General features: G+C 37.8%; 1 protein-coding gene across 3 annotated transcripts in view; it reads right to left on the reverse strand.

Moving 5' to 3' along the window:
• LOC126191240 (voltage-dependent calcium channel subunit alpha-2/delta-3) overlaps window positions 1–17922 on the reverse strand; it is a 792714-nt gene that overhangs the window by 377724 nt on the left and 397068 nt on the right. For all 3 annotated transcript variants that reach the window (XM_049932047.1, XM_049932049.1, XM_049932048.1), the window contains exons 7-8: window positions 16511–16621; window positions 14122–14335 (exon numbers count right to left, since the gene is read on the reverse strand). In XM_049932047.1, the coding sequence (XP_049788004.1) occupies window positions 14122–14335; window positions 16511–16621 (325 nt within the window). The remainder of the gene's footprint in view (window positions 1–14121; window positions 14336–16510; window positions 16622–17922) is intronic.

Here is a 17922-nt window from a genome sequence, read left to right on the forward strand (position 1 = left end):
GAAGCTGTGGCAAGTCCATTCTGTAGGGAATGCTGAACACACTTCTCCCTCCAGCGCCACAGCAAAGTACCTGAACAGTGGGGGTCCTGGGTAGGGGGGTTTACTGTCTTTGGGATCTATCATCTCTTCTTCTTCAAGGGATCTGTCATCTTTTCTTCTACAGCTCCAACAATCTGAATCTTCAATTTCATTTCTTACTTCTGTTGTAAAAAAGGAAAAATGTTTTTAACGTTCAATGTAGTATTCCTTGCTATTTTTATGAAGTATGTTTTGTGTATATAGGATCCCCTTGAAGTTGATTTTTTTCAGTTAAGTGCCAGATATTCAGTGTGTGCCGGTAGAAGCTATCTGTTGTTGAATCGAGCTGTACGGTAAGAATATGGCTACCAATGGAGACTATAAAGTGATTATTGATAAGCTCGAAGGGCCTGAAGATTGGGCAAAATGGAAACGGTATTCTCTATGATACTCCGTTCACATGAACTGGAAGACATTATTATCAGTATGCACGAACCCGCAGTGCTGCCTCAGGAACCAACAACTGAACAGAAGGCAGTGTATGCAGAATGGCAAAAGAATGATGTGAAAGCAGCAAGTTTGATAGCAAGTGCGCTAAGCAAACCAGTAGCTGAACTTGTATTGACGTGCAGAAAAGTTAAAGAAATATGGGACAAACTACATGCGAGATCTGAACGTAGTAGCACACAACACTTGAACATGTTAACTGAAACATTCTTCTGTGTCAAACGTGATGAAGCAGAAGATATTAGCTCACATGTTACTAAGCTACAAAAGTTATTTGTAGATTTAAATGATGAATTAATGAAACATGAAGAGAATACATTGTCTGAAAGAATGAGAGTTTATCTACGCTGGGAAAGGAATATGATGATTTTAAAGATCTCTGGGACACAATACCGGCTGAAAACCAGAATTTGAACTTACTTATTGAAAAAATTTGTGCTATTGAACTGCGTGAACAAAGTACAATGGATGTAACTGCATTGGTTGCATATAACTCACGAAAAAAAGATGATGTCAAAAGAGCAAGCAAAACAAAACTTTCTGTATTACAAATGTAAACAACTAGGACACTGGGCAGCAAAGTGTCCACAGAACCCTCGTGACTGCAATAACGAGCGCGAAGAAGAGAAGGTGAGTGAAAACGCTGTGTTTACTTCATGTGTCATGGGTGCGTCTACTGTAAATTATATTGACGTAAATAAATGGTATTGTGATAGTGGTACTACAAAGCATATCACCCCGAATAAACAATACTTCATCTTGTATAGCGAATTTGATGTTCCTGAAGTGGTTTCATTAGGAAGACAAGGTACTAACATGCATGCACTTGGTAAAGGCACAGTTTACATCAAAATAAGACAAAACAATGAATGGTATAGGGCCGGGTTGGAAAATGTTTTGTATTCACTCATTTGTTCTCTGCCAGAGCAGCTGCAGGTAACAGCTACAGTATAACATTCGATTATAAAAGTGTTATGATTAAAAAAAAATCAGCGGTGACATCGTCATGGCAGGCTATGTGGAAAATGGTCTGTACGTGTTGAATATGTGTGTTGTCAGACCAGAAAACAGTGATCAAGTAAATATAGCGATATCTGAAACATTGCAAATGTACCATGAAAGATTCAGTCATCAAAATAAGCAACACATCAAGAACATTTTGAAGAAACTTAACATCAGTGTAGAAGTTTGTAATGATGAATTTTGTGATGGTTGAGCATTAGGAAAGATGCATAGAACACCATTCAAACAACAAACAAACCGCTCCACAATTACTGGCGAATTAATTCACGCAGATGTCAATGGACCAATGAGTACAGAGTCATTTGGAGGTGCTCGATATTATGTATGTTTTAAAGAAGATTTCAGTAAACTTTGTCGAATTTTCTTTCTTAAGCACAAACATGAAGTGGACGATATGCTTAAGCAGTTTTTAAATGAAGCACACACCAGAGGACATGTTGTTAAACAATTTCGATGTGATGGAGGCAAGGAATTTAATAACAACATGATTAAGAAATGACTCATGGATAAAGGAGTAGAATTACTGATTTCTCCACCGTATACTCCTGAACAAAATGGTGTGGCCGAACGTGAAAACAGAACAATTGTTGAAGCCGCACGTTCGATGCTAAACACAAGTAAGCTACCAAGAGGACTGTGGGCAAAAGCATGCAACACAGCACTCTATATTTTAAATCATACTGGTAGGTCTTCGGTTCCAGACAAAGTTCCGTATGAGCTGTGGTACAATCAATCAGTGGGAAAACTTTATCATCTCAGAATTTTTGGAACAGGTTGCTATGTTCATATAAGCAAACAATTCCATTCAAAATTTGATGACAAGGCTGTTTTTGGACAACTCGTTGGGTATGTCAATGACAAAGATGGATTTAGGGTCTGGGTACCTTGCAAAAGGAAAGTTGTCTTGAGTCACGATATAAAATTTAAACCAGAGATAGTGTGTAGCTCCCACAGTGATCACATTAGCTCAGACATTCCTCAGCAGTCTGCTTCTGGAGGAAGTCAATGTGAAGAAAACTTTAACGGACTTTAATCTGGAGGAAGTCAGGAATCAGATGGCAATAACAAAAAATCAGCAGCATTCCTGAAAGCCAAAGCATCAAAATCTTCTAATGTAGATGAACTGGAGAACAGAAGACTATGAAGAAAACCAGCCTGGATAGAAAGTGGTGAGTTCTTGATGTTTTCAAAACTTACTGCTGGTGAACAGAAAGATTCAAACTGTTTTTCTGATGTATTACAGTCAAATGAGAAAGAAAATTAGATGCAGGCTATCAATGAAGAACTAGAATCACTAAAGAGAAACAATACTTGGGTGTTAGTTGAACGTCCTATGAATGCCAAAGTATTACAAAATCGTTGGGTTCTACGTCGAAAAGTTTCAGCTGATGGAAACACTCGCTTCAAAGCTCAATTAGTTGCTAAAGGACAGAAATAGATTATGAAGATACATTTAGTCTTGCTGCACGTTATGACACCATTAGAGTTTCGCTAGCAGTAGCTGCTTCAAAAAACTGGTGTTGAAACAATTTGATGTGAAGATGGCATTTTTGAATGGAATACTTCAAGATGAAGTATACATGGAACAACCAGAAGGCTTTGAAGATAGTATGCATCGAGTGTGTCTCCTAAAACAGAGTCGCCATGGACTAAAACAAGCACTACGCTGATGGAACAAACGGTTAATGGGAGTTATGGAGAAAGCAGGTTTTCGGAACAGTGCTGCAGATCCTTGTTTGTTTTATCACAAATGCAATGAAAAAAGACTTTATGTAGCTATTTATGTTGATGACGGCCTAATTGTTGGCAGTGATGAAAAAGAAATAACAGCATTTCTGAACACTTTACAATGTGAGTTTGATATAACATTGGGAACTCTTGACAGTTTTCTTGGCATAAAAATAAAACAAAATGAAAATGGAGCAATTATGATAAGTCAAGAAAAGTACATGAAAGAAATACTGGAAAGATTTTGAATGGCAGAATCTAACAAGAATTCAACTCCCATTGGATATGAAGAAAATAATCAGCATGAAACAGAAGCAATTTCGTCCTCCGTTCCCTATAGCGAGGCAATTGGATGTCTTATGTATCTCTCAATAGCAACTCATCCAGACATAAGTTTTGCAGTCAATAAAGCTGCTCGAGCTATGAGAAAACCAACTGCTTCAGACTGCAGACTGGACTCAAGTTAAATGCATGGTATTTTCATGAAGTATGTTTTGTGCATATAGGATCTCCTCTGCCGGGACGAGCCGCACAGTCCATGACTGCAGCGCCTTAGACCGCTCAGCTAATCCCATGCAGCAGAATTAAAATTGATAAGAAAATTAAAATGTAAGTAGCGAAAATGTTGTAAGTGGCATGTAAATATAGGTAGTTCTTTAGATGTTTTGCCAATAATAAATAAAAGACCTATTTTGCCACTTTCAGTGGGAGACTTGGAAACATATACATTGGTAGGAATATTTTCGGAACCATGTATCTTTTGCATTTTATAAAAATAGTAAAAGTATTCTTAATATTTCGTATTTGAGTATTCACACACTCCTAAAATGTTAAATACTTAAGAAACCAATAAATGTATTTGCTCTATTAGAACCAGTGCAACTGTTGAAATATGCCATTAATTTTAAGGCAATAGTTTTAATTTTAATTTTATTAAAAAACCCTTTATAACAATACCTAGGATTGTTTGAATTTATATATAAAGGGGCAGCCATGTTGGTATGAAGGAGCAGTGTCTTAGAAGATATTTTGCAAGAAGCATATAATTGCTTAAGTAAGATGTACGTCAGTGTTGTAAGCATGTCAGTATAATTATGACATGATTTAGAATAATGGTTCTGAAACATAATGTTTGTATTGATCGTTCATGGTGTAAAAACCATGTTACAGTCGACAACATGAGCTTGTGGCAGCAGCAGATATAAAGCAAATATATGAGTGCATCCTACAAAATTATAATCTATGTTAATAATAATTTCAGAACAATGCCATTCAGCATGGGAACAGAGTTGATTTAAGTGTTGGTTTACAGTGTATTATTTTCAAGCTGTATAATTATTATTCTGTATGTACAGTAAGAACTGAGGAACTCCAGCATTACTGTGAATTGTAGAAATTTGTTACAGATAGCTACATATCCATAGTAAAACCAGATGGTTAGCTCCATTCCCTGGACTTGACTGGATAATTGAAATGTACGAGGCCTTGAAATCTTACTTTTTGTTTATATCCAATGCCCCTACAGTTCTAAAGATGGTCTTTGAAAAACACATCCATTGATGTCTGTGTTTCATCATGAGATAAAACAGGTTGAAAGTGAGCAAACATCCATTGTTGAGATGATTGTAATATTAGATAATGTGTGTTCTCTTCTTAAGACTACATTGGTAATGAAGAAAACTGGAAAGTTCTGGGGACTTGATAAAGATCTTGACAATTTTGAGTAGGAGGCTATTTCATTGTATGGAAAATGTCTGGACTATTTAGACAAAAGATGTGTATCATTTTCAGAACCAACCCATTTTAGATGGTTAAACTTAAATGATAAGGTATTCATAGATGATGTACAAAAGTGTACATAAGTTTTGAGTGATAAAGGCACTGTAACAGATAATGTAAAGTATCATTATGAAGTCTAACATGAAATTCTCCTGAATAACATGTTTCATTATTATCCTCTTAGAGCGACAAAAAAAGATGCTCGTGAAAGTAGAAAAAGTATTTTAGTTAGTTTGCAAGTAACAAACAAGCAACTGTTCATACTTTATGTTGATGTGTATAGAAATGATTAAAGAAGTGTGGACACAGGATATCGGCAGAGCATCAAGATAATCGAGTGTCTCTACCTGCAGTGAAGGTGTCGTTTATTCTTTGGCATCACAGCTTGGGGTCATTTTGGATGGCAGAGAGAAAGTGACACTATCTAAAATGTCAATGCCCAAGAAAATAATTGAAATGTTTTGAGGCTGATATGTAACTTTACTCTATGTGCTCTTTGATGCAATGTCATAAGAACCACTCCATATATATGATATTCAAGTTAACATGGGCATCAAATGCCATGGGAAGTACCTGAACTAATGTCGTTCACTACTTCTTCAACATAATCATCATCATCATCATCATTATCATCATGCATCAGCCAGCATTTGCTTGGAATTCCACAATCCATGCAGTTACAAAATTCTTCTTTACCTCCAGAAACTTTATTCCAATAATTTCTCTGAGTAATCATGAAGCCTTCACTGTATTTCTCCCACACTGAGCAAACTGCTGCTCCATTCCAAGATACCTTCACTGCTTCAGTCCCCTGAAAGTGTGGTGTGTAGAACTGGAATTCTTTAATTTATTCTTAATCTGATGTCACCTACATACATTTACTTCTGTGACATCAAATGTTCTCTCTTGTGCACAGTTGGTTGTGTCCACTGCTCCATGAATCACTGTGAACTTAAGAATTGTATTGCTTGCTTGAACCAATCGCAAACTGCAAACTCTAAGACCTACTTTTCTCAACAGAGTCACAGCTTTGCTCCACAAAATATTTTTGCTATCGTTAATTTCCCTACTGCAGGAATGTCTACTATTGTTGAGTATTTGTCCAATTTTAAAGTCTGTTCAATTCCAACTCTAGCTGGATTCAGGCAAACTGCAGTTTAAGCATGACAGATATTCACAGAAAACCTAGGTACATGGAATAAGCCCCATAGTTGATAGTTGGCAGCACATGAAATTTGCTGCCCACTCAATATTTCCCTCCTCACACTCATCTTAGTGCTCAGCCAAGCTGGTGGCACTATTCCCCTTCCCACCCTTCCCAATTTACCAAATTACATCTCTGTATGGCCTCAATTGACAAAGCTCCTTTGTAAATGTAAGTCAACCTCTGTATTAAGCTATTACACAATATAAAAATGCTGACCTTCAGGAACAATAATTTAATCTGCAAATGTAAGACAATCCCATATTTTTCGAATGATGGAAACCTCATCTTACTACACCTGGGTAAATACAGGATACTTAATGTGAACAATTGCTCATTTCTATTTGGAATACTAATGAAAATATGGTTTCCAAACCATTCATTTCTGTATTAACCCATGATCATGTATCAAAATGAACAATTTTTTTAAATGTATTAACGGGCAATATTTTTGCAAAGTCTATGTTATTTCAGTGAAAGGTCTGGGAGTTGTAGTTCTGCTCTCTCTTAATTGGACAGTGTTATACATCAACTGACCAACACCATTTTGTATTTTTTAAAATTTTTGAATCCAATCATGTTGTTGTTGTTGTGGTCTTCAGTCCTGAGACTGGTTTGATGCAGCTCTCCATGCTACTCTATCCTGTGCAAGCTTCTTCATCTCCCAGTACCTACTGCAACCTACATCCTTCTGAATCTGCTTAGTGTATTCATCTCTTGGTCTCCCCCTATGATTTTTACCCTCCACGCTGCCCTCCAATACTAAATTGGTGATCCCTTGATGCCTCAGAACATGTCCTACCAACCGATCCCTTCTTCTGGTCAAGTTCTCTTCTCCACAATCCTATTCAATACTTCCTCATTAGTTATGTGATCTACCCATCCAATCTTCAGCATTCTTCTGTAGCACCACATTTCAAAAGCTTCTATTCTCTTCTTGTCCAAACTATTTACCGTCCATGTTTCACTTCCATACATGGCTACACTCCATACAAATACTTTCAAAAATGACTTCCTGACACTTAAATCTATACTCGATGTTAACAAATTTCTCTTCTTCAGAAACACTTTCCTTGCCATTGCCAGTCTACATTTTATATCCTCTCTACTTCGACCATCATCAGTTATTTTGCTCCCCAAATAGCAAAACTCCTTTACTACTTTAAGTGTCTCATTTCCTAATCTAATTCCCTCAGCATCACCCGACTTAATTCGACTACATTCCATTATCCTCGTTTTGCTTTTGTTGATGTTCATCTTATATCCTCCCTTCAAGACACCATCCATTCCGTTCAACTGCTCTTCCAAGTCCTTTGCTGTCTCTGTCAGAATTACAATGTCATCGGCGAACCTCAAAGTTATTATTTCTTCTCCATGGATTTTAATACCTACTCCAAATTTTTCTTTTGTTTCCTTTACTGCTTGCTCAATATACAGATTGAATAACATCGGGGAGAGGCTACAACCCTGTCTCACTCCCTTCCCAACCGCTGCTTCCCTCTCATGCCCCTCGACTCTTATAACTGCCATCTGGTTTCTGTACAAATTGTAAATAGCCTTTCGCTCCCTGTATTTTACCCCTGCCACCTTTAGAATTTGAAAGAGAGTATTCCAGTCAACATTGTCAAAAGCTTTCTCTAAGTCTACAAATGCTAGAAACGTAGGTTTGCCTTTCCTTAATCTTTCTTCTAAGATAAGTCGTAAGGTCAGTATTGCCTCACGTGTTCCAGTATTTCTACGGAATCCAAACTGATCTTCCCCGAGGTTGGCTTCTACTAGTTTTTCAATTCGTCTGTAAAGAATTCGTGTTAGTACTTTGCAGCTGTGGCTTATTAAACTGATTGTTCGGTAATTTTCACATCTGTCAACACCTGCTTTCTTTGGGATTGGAATTATTATATTCTTCTTGAGTCTGAGGGTATTTCGCCTGTTTCATACATCTTGCTCACCAGGTGATAGAGTTTTGTCATGTGCGAAAGTGTAAACTACCCATAAATAACTCGTTTGACCCCAATGTGGTCAATTTTTTGGCAAGAAATTATATTGAGCCAAGTGCCAAACACTCCATATCAGTTATTACATTTTGGATCAGTTGACTAGTTGCACAATCTTACAGTTTTATTTTGCTTCAGTTAGCTATGTGGCAAATGAGCATCACTTGGTCACATGATGCATTAGTGCTTTGCCTGTGCTCTCTCTCTCTCTAAGACAATCATCCAATAATATATTTTATAGCTTTACTATTCTTAAGTGCTGTCTGAATAATGGAAATGTATGAAACATGAGCAAAACATGTAATGGAGACTGAAGAAGAAGAAGCATGAACTTGAAACTCTGGTTTCTTTCTTTAATATAATACTGACAGTTCAGGTGCAATAATTGCAAATTATTTGTAGTTTTTTCTAGTTATGATACAGAAAAGTGACATTCTACATTACTATGTTTAATAAAGCATCTGGTTTTCCATACACTGGAAAATGGACATGCAGTAGGCCCAACCTACCTTTGCAACACAAGTCACGGTACTTGATCAGTCAGATAAATCAGCTGTTGATCTCACACCCCTGAGTGCAGTAAAGTCTAAGTTAAGCCCCTTGACTATTTTACAGTCATATTACAAAAGAAATTATGTTTCCAGTTTGGGTGCTGTGGGTCCAACCAAAATTTCTGAAGACTTGAAGAAATACTAGACAGTTAAATGTTAACTCTGAAGACATGGGAGAGTCTTCAAATGGGAGGCACAGGAAGGGGAGGACAAGTAAGTACCCATAACAAAACTGACAAATAAGGAAGTTAAAGTGTATTAGACATGAGACTTACATAATTTAAAAGTAAAAGAAAAGAGAGGCTTCAAAAACCATCTCTGTTCAGGTGAATGTTTTCGTATGTTAGGAACGCATAAATTAAAAGGTGAGATTGGAAAATTCGTCTATACTATTGTACATGATGCCTGAGCAGCACTTATCTGCACTGTGGTATCAGAAAATGAAGTAAAAAGGAAGAGAGTTAAGAATCCACAAAAAAGGACAGAAACAAGGTTGTACAAAATATACGGGATAACTGTATGTAAAACTTTCTTTCTTCAGACCTTGAGAATATCCAGCAGAAGGGTACATTTGGCTCCAAAGTACATTAAATCGCCCCAGGGCATTAGAGACCTCTGAGCAGTGGGTGAGAAAAGAACAGGCATCCTAAATAAAAATGCAAACGAGTAACACATCATATTAGAAAATTTCCTAAATCCAAGTTTCACTATAGAAGAAGTGAAAAAGAGAATACCTCGACCCAGAAATTACTGCTAACATCATGTACATCTTGTACAAAGAAGAATATTCAGACCCTGTATCACTGCCATTTTACAAGAACATATTCTTGTCAAAATTTAATTTACCAAGAAAGAAACAGAGAAAAGCTACAGGTAATGTTTGCAACACTCTTGCCCCGATAAAAAAAAATTGTGACAATTCTGTGGTAGAAAACATAATATCAACAAAAATACTCATCTTAATATAGTGAAGGCTGCTCAATATCTGAAATCTTCAGATATTTTAAGAGCTAGAGAAGACGGGAATGTAGAAGTTCTTCATTTTGACCTTGAAAAAATATTATCCTCTTTCAAGAATTCCTATGAACATTGTGTTCTAAAAGCAACATTTGTGGCTGTATAACCTAGTATTCAAAATGCTAGCAATGAAAGGGCACTGCTATGTCTGGTTAGAGAGTGAGGCAGGATGTGGAACACAGGAAGAAGCACCCTGTTGATTAAAATATTTAATGGAACATGTATCGACAGCCAAAGAAGTAATTTTGTGATCTGATTCATGTGGTGGATAGAATAGCAACATCTAGATGGTTCTAATGCTAAAATCAATTTTAGATCAGCATCCTACATTGCAGAAAGTAAGGGAGAGGTTTCTTATACCTGGACATAGCTTTCTTCTGAATGACGGTGATTTTGGAGACATAGAACAGCACACTCTTGAACATGTACATGACAATTACATGAATGTCATGAAAATGTGTCACAAAATAAATTCTCTTACACTTCATAGAATGAAAGTTAAAGATTTCAAGAGTACATCAAATATAGAAAAAAAAAAAACATAGTAAATCGTACAAATCAACTCCCAGAATGAAAAAATAAACTGGCTGAATGTGAGAGAGTAGAACTGTATAACGACAAACCATTCCATATATTGTTCAAAACTGAATTTAATGGTAAACAATTTGAAGTTGACACTATGAAGAAATCGGCTGGCTGACCATCTAAAACGCAGTACAAAATAAATTTTTCTACCCTCTTAATGAAGCTATGGCCAAATGGAAAGATAATTTCTGAAGCCAAGCTAAAAGATGTTCAATCTCTAATGCACCTCATTCCAAATGATGTACAAGATTTTTATTGCAAACTCTCTGCTACCCTGACTTCGAGGATTACATTGACAGCTTTGACTGCTTGCAAACTGATTTTATTGTTGATAGTGAAATAACAAAATAAGAAATTTCTGTTGTTCACTTATGCAATTCTAAAGTTTAAAGTTCTAGAACCTTTGTAAGACGTAAGAGTTTTTATTAAGTTTTATTTCTAAAATATTTATAATGAAAACGTGTTAAGAAGTAGCTTAATTTTATTTAAATTAAATGTATGCAACAATTCTGTGACATTGTAATAGATATCAAGTAATGGTATAATCAAATAAAGTGTGTAAATGTTTAGAATCAATGTTAGTACCTATGTTCATATGTCAGTAAAACACATTTACATATTTAAATTCATTAAAATATATTATTTATGGCCATAATTTTTTATTTCTTGAATTTTACTTAAACTATATAAGAAAGAATACATTATTTTCTGAATATATATATAAGGAGAATTTTTCTTCAAGTTATGTATGAAGGTATTACTTCAATAAATAGGCAAACAAATGTGCAAACATTAAGCAGTAATGCTATTTTCCTGATGTATCAGTTAAAAATCATTAAATATAGCCTGAACTAATACAATCATATTTTATTTGGTGAAATAAATGACAGTATATTCTTCTCTAATGTGCATTACTTGAATAAGAGACACATGTTGGCTTGCAGTCAGTTCATGCAAAACGCAGAAATGAAAATCATATATATAAAAGAATCTCACACACACACACACACACACACACACACACAAAGTCACTACATTTGAAATGATTTTAAGATACAAGCACGTAAATTTAATTCAGTTTCATTATTTTACTGCTTAAAAAGCTAGATTTGATGTAGATGCTGAATTTACACTAACACTTTCATATTTTCATTAACATCTCAAAATCCAGTTTTTATGCTTGGTCTCTGATGTATAACATTGTACAACTGAATGTGTACATGTCTATTTACACAGATATGGTAACAGCATGAAACAAAGTGATGTAATCAAAACTGGTATAAGGCATCTCACTCTCAAAATTAATCATGAATAAGTTGTTTTCTTGCTTCACAGAGCTCCTTTGTGTTATCAAAATTTTTTTAAAAAAATTGGCCATTAACGTACTAATGTGTTGTTGTATCACCAAGGGTCCTTAACAAACCACTGTTTTCATTAATTACGGCACATCACAATTTCCAGTAAAGCAGTATATGATACATATAAACATTCGCCATTATTCATTATGTTTATTTGATATCGCATATTCTACAATCAAACACTTGCTTCAGTACAAGAAATTACACCAACACATGAGATTTGCTAATCAACAGCCTTTGTTGCATAATTAACAGGACTTTAAAAAAGAAATAACAGATAGCTAGTCATCACATAGAAGAGGTGTTGTGTGGCTGACAGACAAACTGAAAAAGACTGCTAGATATCATTCATCTAACGGACTAAGTCCTTAATCAGACACAGATAACATTCAGACCAGGTCTCCTGTTGCAAAGGCCCAACTGCAACTGCACTGATTTTTGCTGGGGTTAGTAATGGGGCAGGGAGGTATAGGAGGGTAGGAATGATGGATAAGTGCTGCCTGTGGGAATGTGCAGGGGTGTGATGGGGACAGGATAGAGGACTCAGAAGTAGAGAAGGACAAAGGACAATACAGGTGCAGACAAAGGACAATACAGGTGCAGACAAAGGACAATACAGGTGCATTGGCAGAACACAAGGAATGTGTACGTCTGGAATGGGGAGATGGAAGGGGATAGGCAAGTGGATGACAGGGACTAGCGAAATTTGAGGCCAGAAGGAAGAATCCAGATAGCACAAGCTTTGAAGCAGTATTTAAACTGAAGTCCATCATGTTGAGCACAGTCTTTTCTAGGCCACAGTTTGGCAGTGGCCACTCATGTGGACAGATGGCTTGTTAGTTGTCATTTCCATGTAGAATGTGGCAAAGTGAATGTAGCTAAGTAGATAGTTCACTTGGCTGATTTCACAAGTGGTCCTGTATTGAATGTGGTAGAACATACATGTGAAAGGATTGGAGAAGGTGATAGTGGGAGCATGTATGGACAGCTTTTGCATCTAGGAATGTGAGATCTGAGGTAAGGGGTTAAGAGCATGGGTGGAGTAGGGATGGACAAGAATATTGCGCAGGTTTGGTATGTGCTGGAATACCACTGCATCAAGGGTGAGGAGGGTATTTCTAATTTCAGGACATGACGAGAGGAGAGGAGTAGAGAAACTAAATCACATTCTCCACTCAGGTTTTGACTATCTGTCTTTGTGCTCTGAAATTAGGATTATCCTCCCTGCTATCATCCACATCCCTCCCACAGTGGTATCTGCTTCCCATACAACCTACGCGACATTCTTATCTGTCCCTGTTCCACTGCTGCCCCAGCCGCTGGGTCACATCCCTGCAATAGTCATAGATGAAAAACCTGTCCCATACACCCTCCCATTACCACCTGCTCCAGTCCTGTCACAAGCATCTCCTACCACATCAAAGGTGTAAAAGCAGCTAAGTAATCTACCAACTCAGCTGTAGCCACTGTGGTGTAGTCTACATGGAACTCATAGCTAACAAGCTGTCTGCCAGTATGAGTCAAGCTGTCAAACTATGGCCAACAGACAGATGGCTCACTCACTTGCTGAACATGCTCCCCAACGCAATGCATTCAACTCAGCTCCAACAACTACTGCAAGACAGTGCTAGCTGGGTTCCCCCCACAAATACTAGCTTTTCTGAACAGCACAGACAGGAACTCTGTCTGCAACATATTTTTCATTCCCCTCAGCACTCACTAGTCCCTGTCCTCCATCTGACTATCCTCTTCCCTGCCTCCACTTCATCCCTACAAATGCCAGTGCAACTTCATAGTCCTTTCCCCTTCTCTGCTTCTCTCCTATCGCCTTTCTCTCCCTCCCCCAGAACAGCCCACCAATGTTGCATCTAGCAGTCCACTATCTTGCCCCACCATGTCCCTCCATGCTCCCACAGGCAGCACAAGCACCTTCCCTCATCCCCTATTGTGCTACTATCTTGCCCCACTATTTCCCTCCATGCCCCCACAGGCAGTACAACCATCTTCCCTCATCCCCTATTGTGCTATACCTCATGACCCATGGGTCCTCTAGTACCCCCACTACTCAACTCAGCGGTGATAAATGCTCACCTCAGACACAATCACAGTCAGGCCTTAGTGCCCAGAAATAACAGTGTGAGTGTGAGTGAATTGTGCTTTTATGGACATGCACAAGGCAAGTTTTGTTATCTATGCTTGTTGAAGGAATTATTCCGATAGTTGAACGAAATCTAGTCGCCTTTCTCCCACTCAACGCCTTCTCTATGTGGTTAGTAGTTATCTATTCTTTCATATTGTTGTTATTCCATCTTGGGTTTTCCACAGTTTGATTATTCCACAATTACTTTTATTCTCACCTTTATTAGCACATGCCATCCAGTTGACCTCACGAACATCTGCCACTTCACGACCAATTAAATACGTAAAGACTCGAACTGGTATCTGAACCTCACCATCAGGCTGTTTGTGCCAGTTATACATTTCAAATATGTCCTTGTAGTTGTAAGGTGCACCATCTGTTATTAGCATTATCGCCTGATTGCAATGGGCTCCTGATGTGCTCTCACGATACTGTAATACCAATTGGTGATTATTTCCTCCATAGAAGACATTAAGTATATGAGATGAGTAATACTGGAAAGTAGTACAGCGAAAAAATCAGCTGTGAATATTATGCAGCTGCATACTTTAAGCACTCAAAAACATTCATCATTTTTTTTTACATTATTAGCAAAAAGTGCGTGCGTAGACACACACACACACACACACACACACACACACACACACACGCACACACGCACACACGTTTGTTTAGGCACAATTCAGTTCAGATTGTTTACTTGCCTCAAAACTAGCTATATCTAAATGCAATTAACCAAAAATTTTCTTGAGATATGGTTCCACAACCACACTGAAGATATTAATGTCCAGTTTTGACTATAAAAATCATTATTTTAATTTCAGCACTTTTTATAATTATATCCTCTTCAGAGGAATTGTAGGACTGCACGTAAGGACTGCACGTACTGCCTTCTTTAACATAATTTCTAATGTTTATGGGGTGATCTGTGTTAAGCTAATGCTGTGAAACGGGATTGAATGTGAGAGAAAGTGCTCCGTGAACTCTTCCATGCCAAGTGCAAACACATGATGTTACAATAATTGTGCAACTGTTTGACATTACTAATAATTGTTTTAGTATAACTTTTTTGTCATTAAGTTGTGGTAGATGGAAAGAAAATGTTTAACAAAATTTCAAGAAGATGAAGTAACAATTTTTTTTATGTTCTTAAAAGTTTTTTTGTGTTTTCATGGTTAGCAGGGATTTAGGATAGAAAGGTCAAATTTGGTATAAACAAGTAATATTACATACAGAAAACTTTCAATAGGTCTGCTGATCTCTGGATACAATTTGAAATGAGAAAATTCAGTAAATATTTGTGATGTGCAGATTTTAGTAGGATCTATGTAGATTAACTAAGTTTAAATTATGACTAAGAAATTACCAATGTGGTGTGGCATTTCACTATTGTAACTTAATCATTTTGGCTACAATTCACAACTGAAGGCATCTTTTGTTCATAGCACACAGACCTTCACACTATGTCCTTACAAAAATTGTTAGCTATATCTTGCTACTCTAAGGAAAAGATCCTCTTCCAGTAAATGTATCTGATCACTGAAAAGTCTCAAAAGAAAATACAAGAATTAATTATAATGATCAGTAAGAATACGATTAACACAGGCAGCTGCGGGCATGAGCTGTAAACAGTACGGTGTTTGCAACATTGTCTCTATGCACGTTGCCTCATATATGTTAGAGCTTTGCTGAATTTTTTGTGTGTACGAGACTTTGGAACTACGTTGTAACAGTCATGTGAGTCAAACGAATTTTTTTATTAGCCTTCTTCTTTAAGCCATCAATATTAGAATACTGTGTGGCAAGTGGAGTGAGTTGAGTGTGATGAAATGAATCAGACCATTTTAGCAGACTGATGAACTCCACTTAGGGCAAGCAGCTTTAATGACTGAACTTTACCAACAGCAACTACCAGGCAACTTTTCTGTTTATGTTCACGAGATCCGATGAACACATGTCAGGAATGAACATTTTTATATTCCTAATTTAAAAATAATTAGTAAATGTAAAAGAATCAATTCAAGTATATAATCACATTGTTTCATAAAAGTATTGAAAGCATTAAGTAGGCAACATTATTTCCCTTTCTAGTAGTAACTTGTATTACAGAGCTGCTGCAACAGATAAGTTACAGTTTTCAAGCCCAACACCTGAAAGGAGCCAACAATGTGAAGCCATATGAGGACAGTGCATTTTCCAATATTCTTCAGGTTTCACTTGCACCTGTATGTGTAAAGTGGAAAGCAATTGTAACTGTTGAAATTGGAGGACCAGATAGTGGTGAACAAAATCAAGCAGAAGAAATAGACTATTAAAAATTCTGTAAAGTAGAAGTTTCCCTGAACAAAAATTATTAAACTTTTCCAAAACCGATATTGCATCCCTGCAGAATGATGTATGAGTAACTTAAATTTATAGTTATGCAAGTATGAGTGGCTAATTCTAAAATGAACACCCATGAAAGATAACACAATTTCCATTGTCCAATCCACCAGCTGTTCAGTGAATCATACAGTTCATTTTTTGCAATGCATTCTTTTAAATAAATGCTATAACTTCACTTAACAAAAATTTTATTAAAAATGCCACAGTATTTAAATACTTACAGATTGGAGTAACTCAAAAGCATGCATCAGGACTGCAGAGAAATTTGCAATCTTGTCAGTGTGTAATTCCTCCATACCACGTTTCAGTTCCCTGATGTTGTGTAAAGTTGCCTGAAATAGCATTAAAGAAGTAATCAGATGAATTTTTGAAATATACTTGTATAAAAAAAAATTCTTAGTTTAATAAATCTGACCCTCCCCCTACATACATACACACACACACACACACACACACACACACACACACACACACACAGTCAGATTAGACATGTGTACAAAACAATCTCATGAATTACTAAGGAGGGATGTTTTCTTGCTAGGAAGCAACAATAACATTTTTAATTTAAACTAATATCATTTCTGATTTGCAATTCCCTCTGCTCCAAAAATGGACATCTGAACAGGCCAACGACTTTCAACCACCAATTACTACTACAACAAGAGGAATTTGGCTGGGTATAAAACAGTATACAGCACAGGAGAAGTAGTGAAGAACGTAGAAGAACAGGAAGAGCAAAGCAAAGGAATAGGAGAAGGAAAAGCATCTGACTACATACCACACCAACACTTATAAATCAAAAGGGTATCAGACAAATTTATGACTGTGTTAAGGATATGTTTGTACGGAGGATATAAACTCCTGGAAATGGAAAAAAGAACACATTGACACCGGTGTGTCAGACCCACCATACTTGCTCTGGACACTGCGAGAGGGCTGTACAAGCAATGATCACACGCACGGCACAGCGGACACACCAGGAACCGCAGTGTTGGCCATCGAATGGCGCTAGCTGCGCAGCATTTGTGCACCACCGCCGTCAGTGTCAGCCAGTTTGCCGTGGCATACGGAGCTCCATCGCAGTCTTTAACACTGGTAACATGCCGCGACAGCGTGGACGTGAACCGTATGTGCAGTTGACGGACTTTGAGCGAGGGCGTATAGTGGGCATGCGGGAGGCCGGGTGGACGTACCGCCGAATTGCTCAACACGTGGTGCGTGAGGTCTCCACAGTACATCGATGTTGTCGCCAGTGGTCGGCGGAAGGTGCACGTGCCTGTCGACCTGGGACCGGACCGCAGCGACGCACGGATGCACGCCAAGACCGTAGGATCCTACGCAGTGCCGTAGGGGAGCGCACCGCCACTTCCCAGCAAATTAGGGACACTGTTGCTCCTGGGGTATCGGCGAGGACCATTCGCAACCATCTCCATGAAGCTGGGCTACGGTCCCGCACACCGTTAGGCCGTCTTCCGCTCACGCCCCAACATCGTGCAGCCCGCCTCCAGTGGTGTCGCGACAGGCGTGAATGGAGGGACGAATGGAGACGTGTCATCTTCAGCGATGAGAGTCGCTTCTGCCTTGGTGCCAATGATGGTCGTATGCGTGTTTGGCGCCGTGCAGGTGAGCGCCA

The sequence above is a fragment of the Schistocerca cancellata genome, chromosome 6 (genome assembly GCF_023864275.1).
Source record: "Schistocerca cancellata isolate TAMUIC-IGC-003103 chromosome 6, iqSchCanc2.1, whole genome shotgun sequence".
Lineage (NCBI taxonomy): Eukaryota > Metazoa > Arthropoda > Insecta > Orthoptera > Acrididae > Schistocerca > Schistocerca cancellata.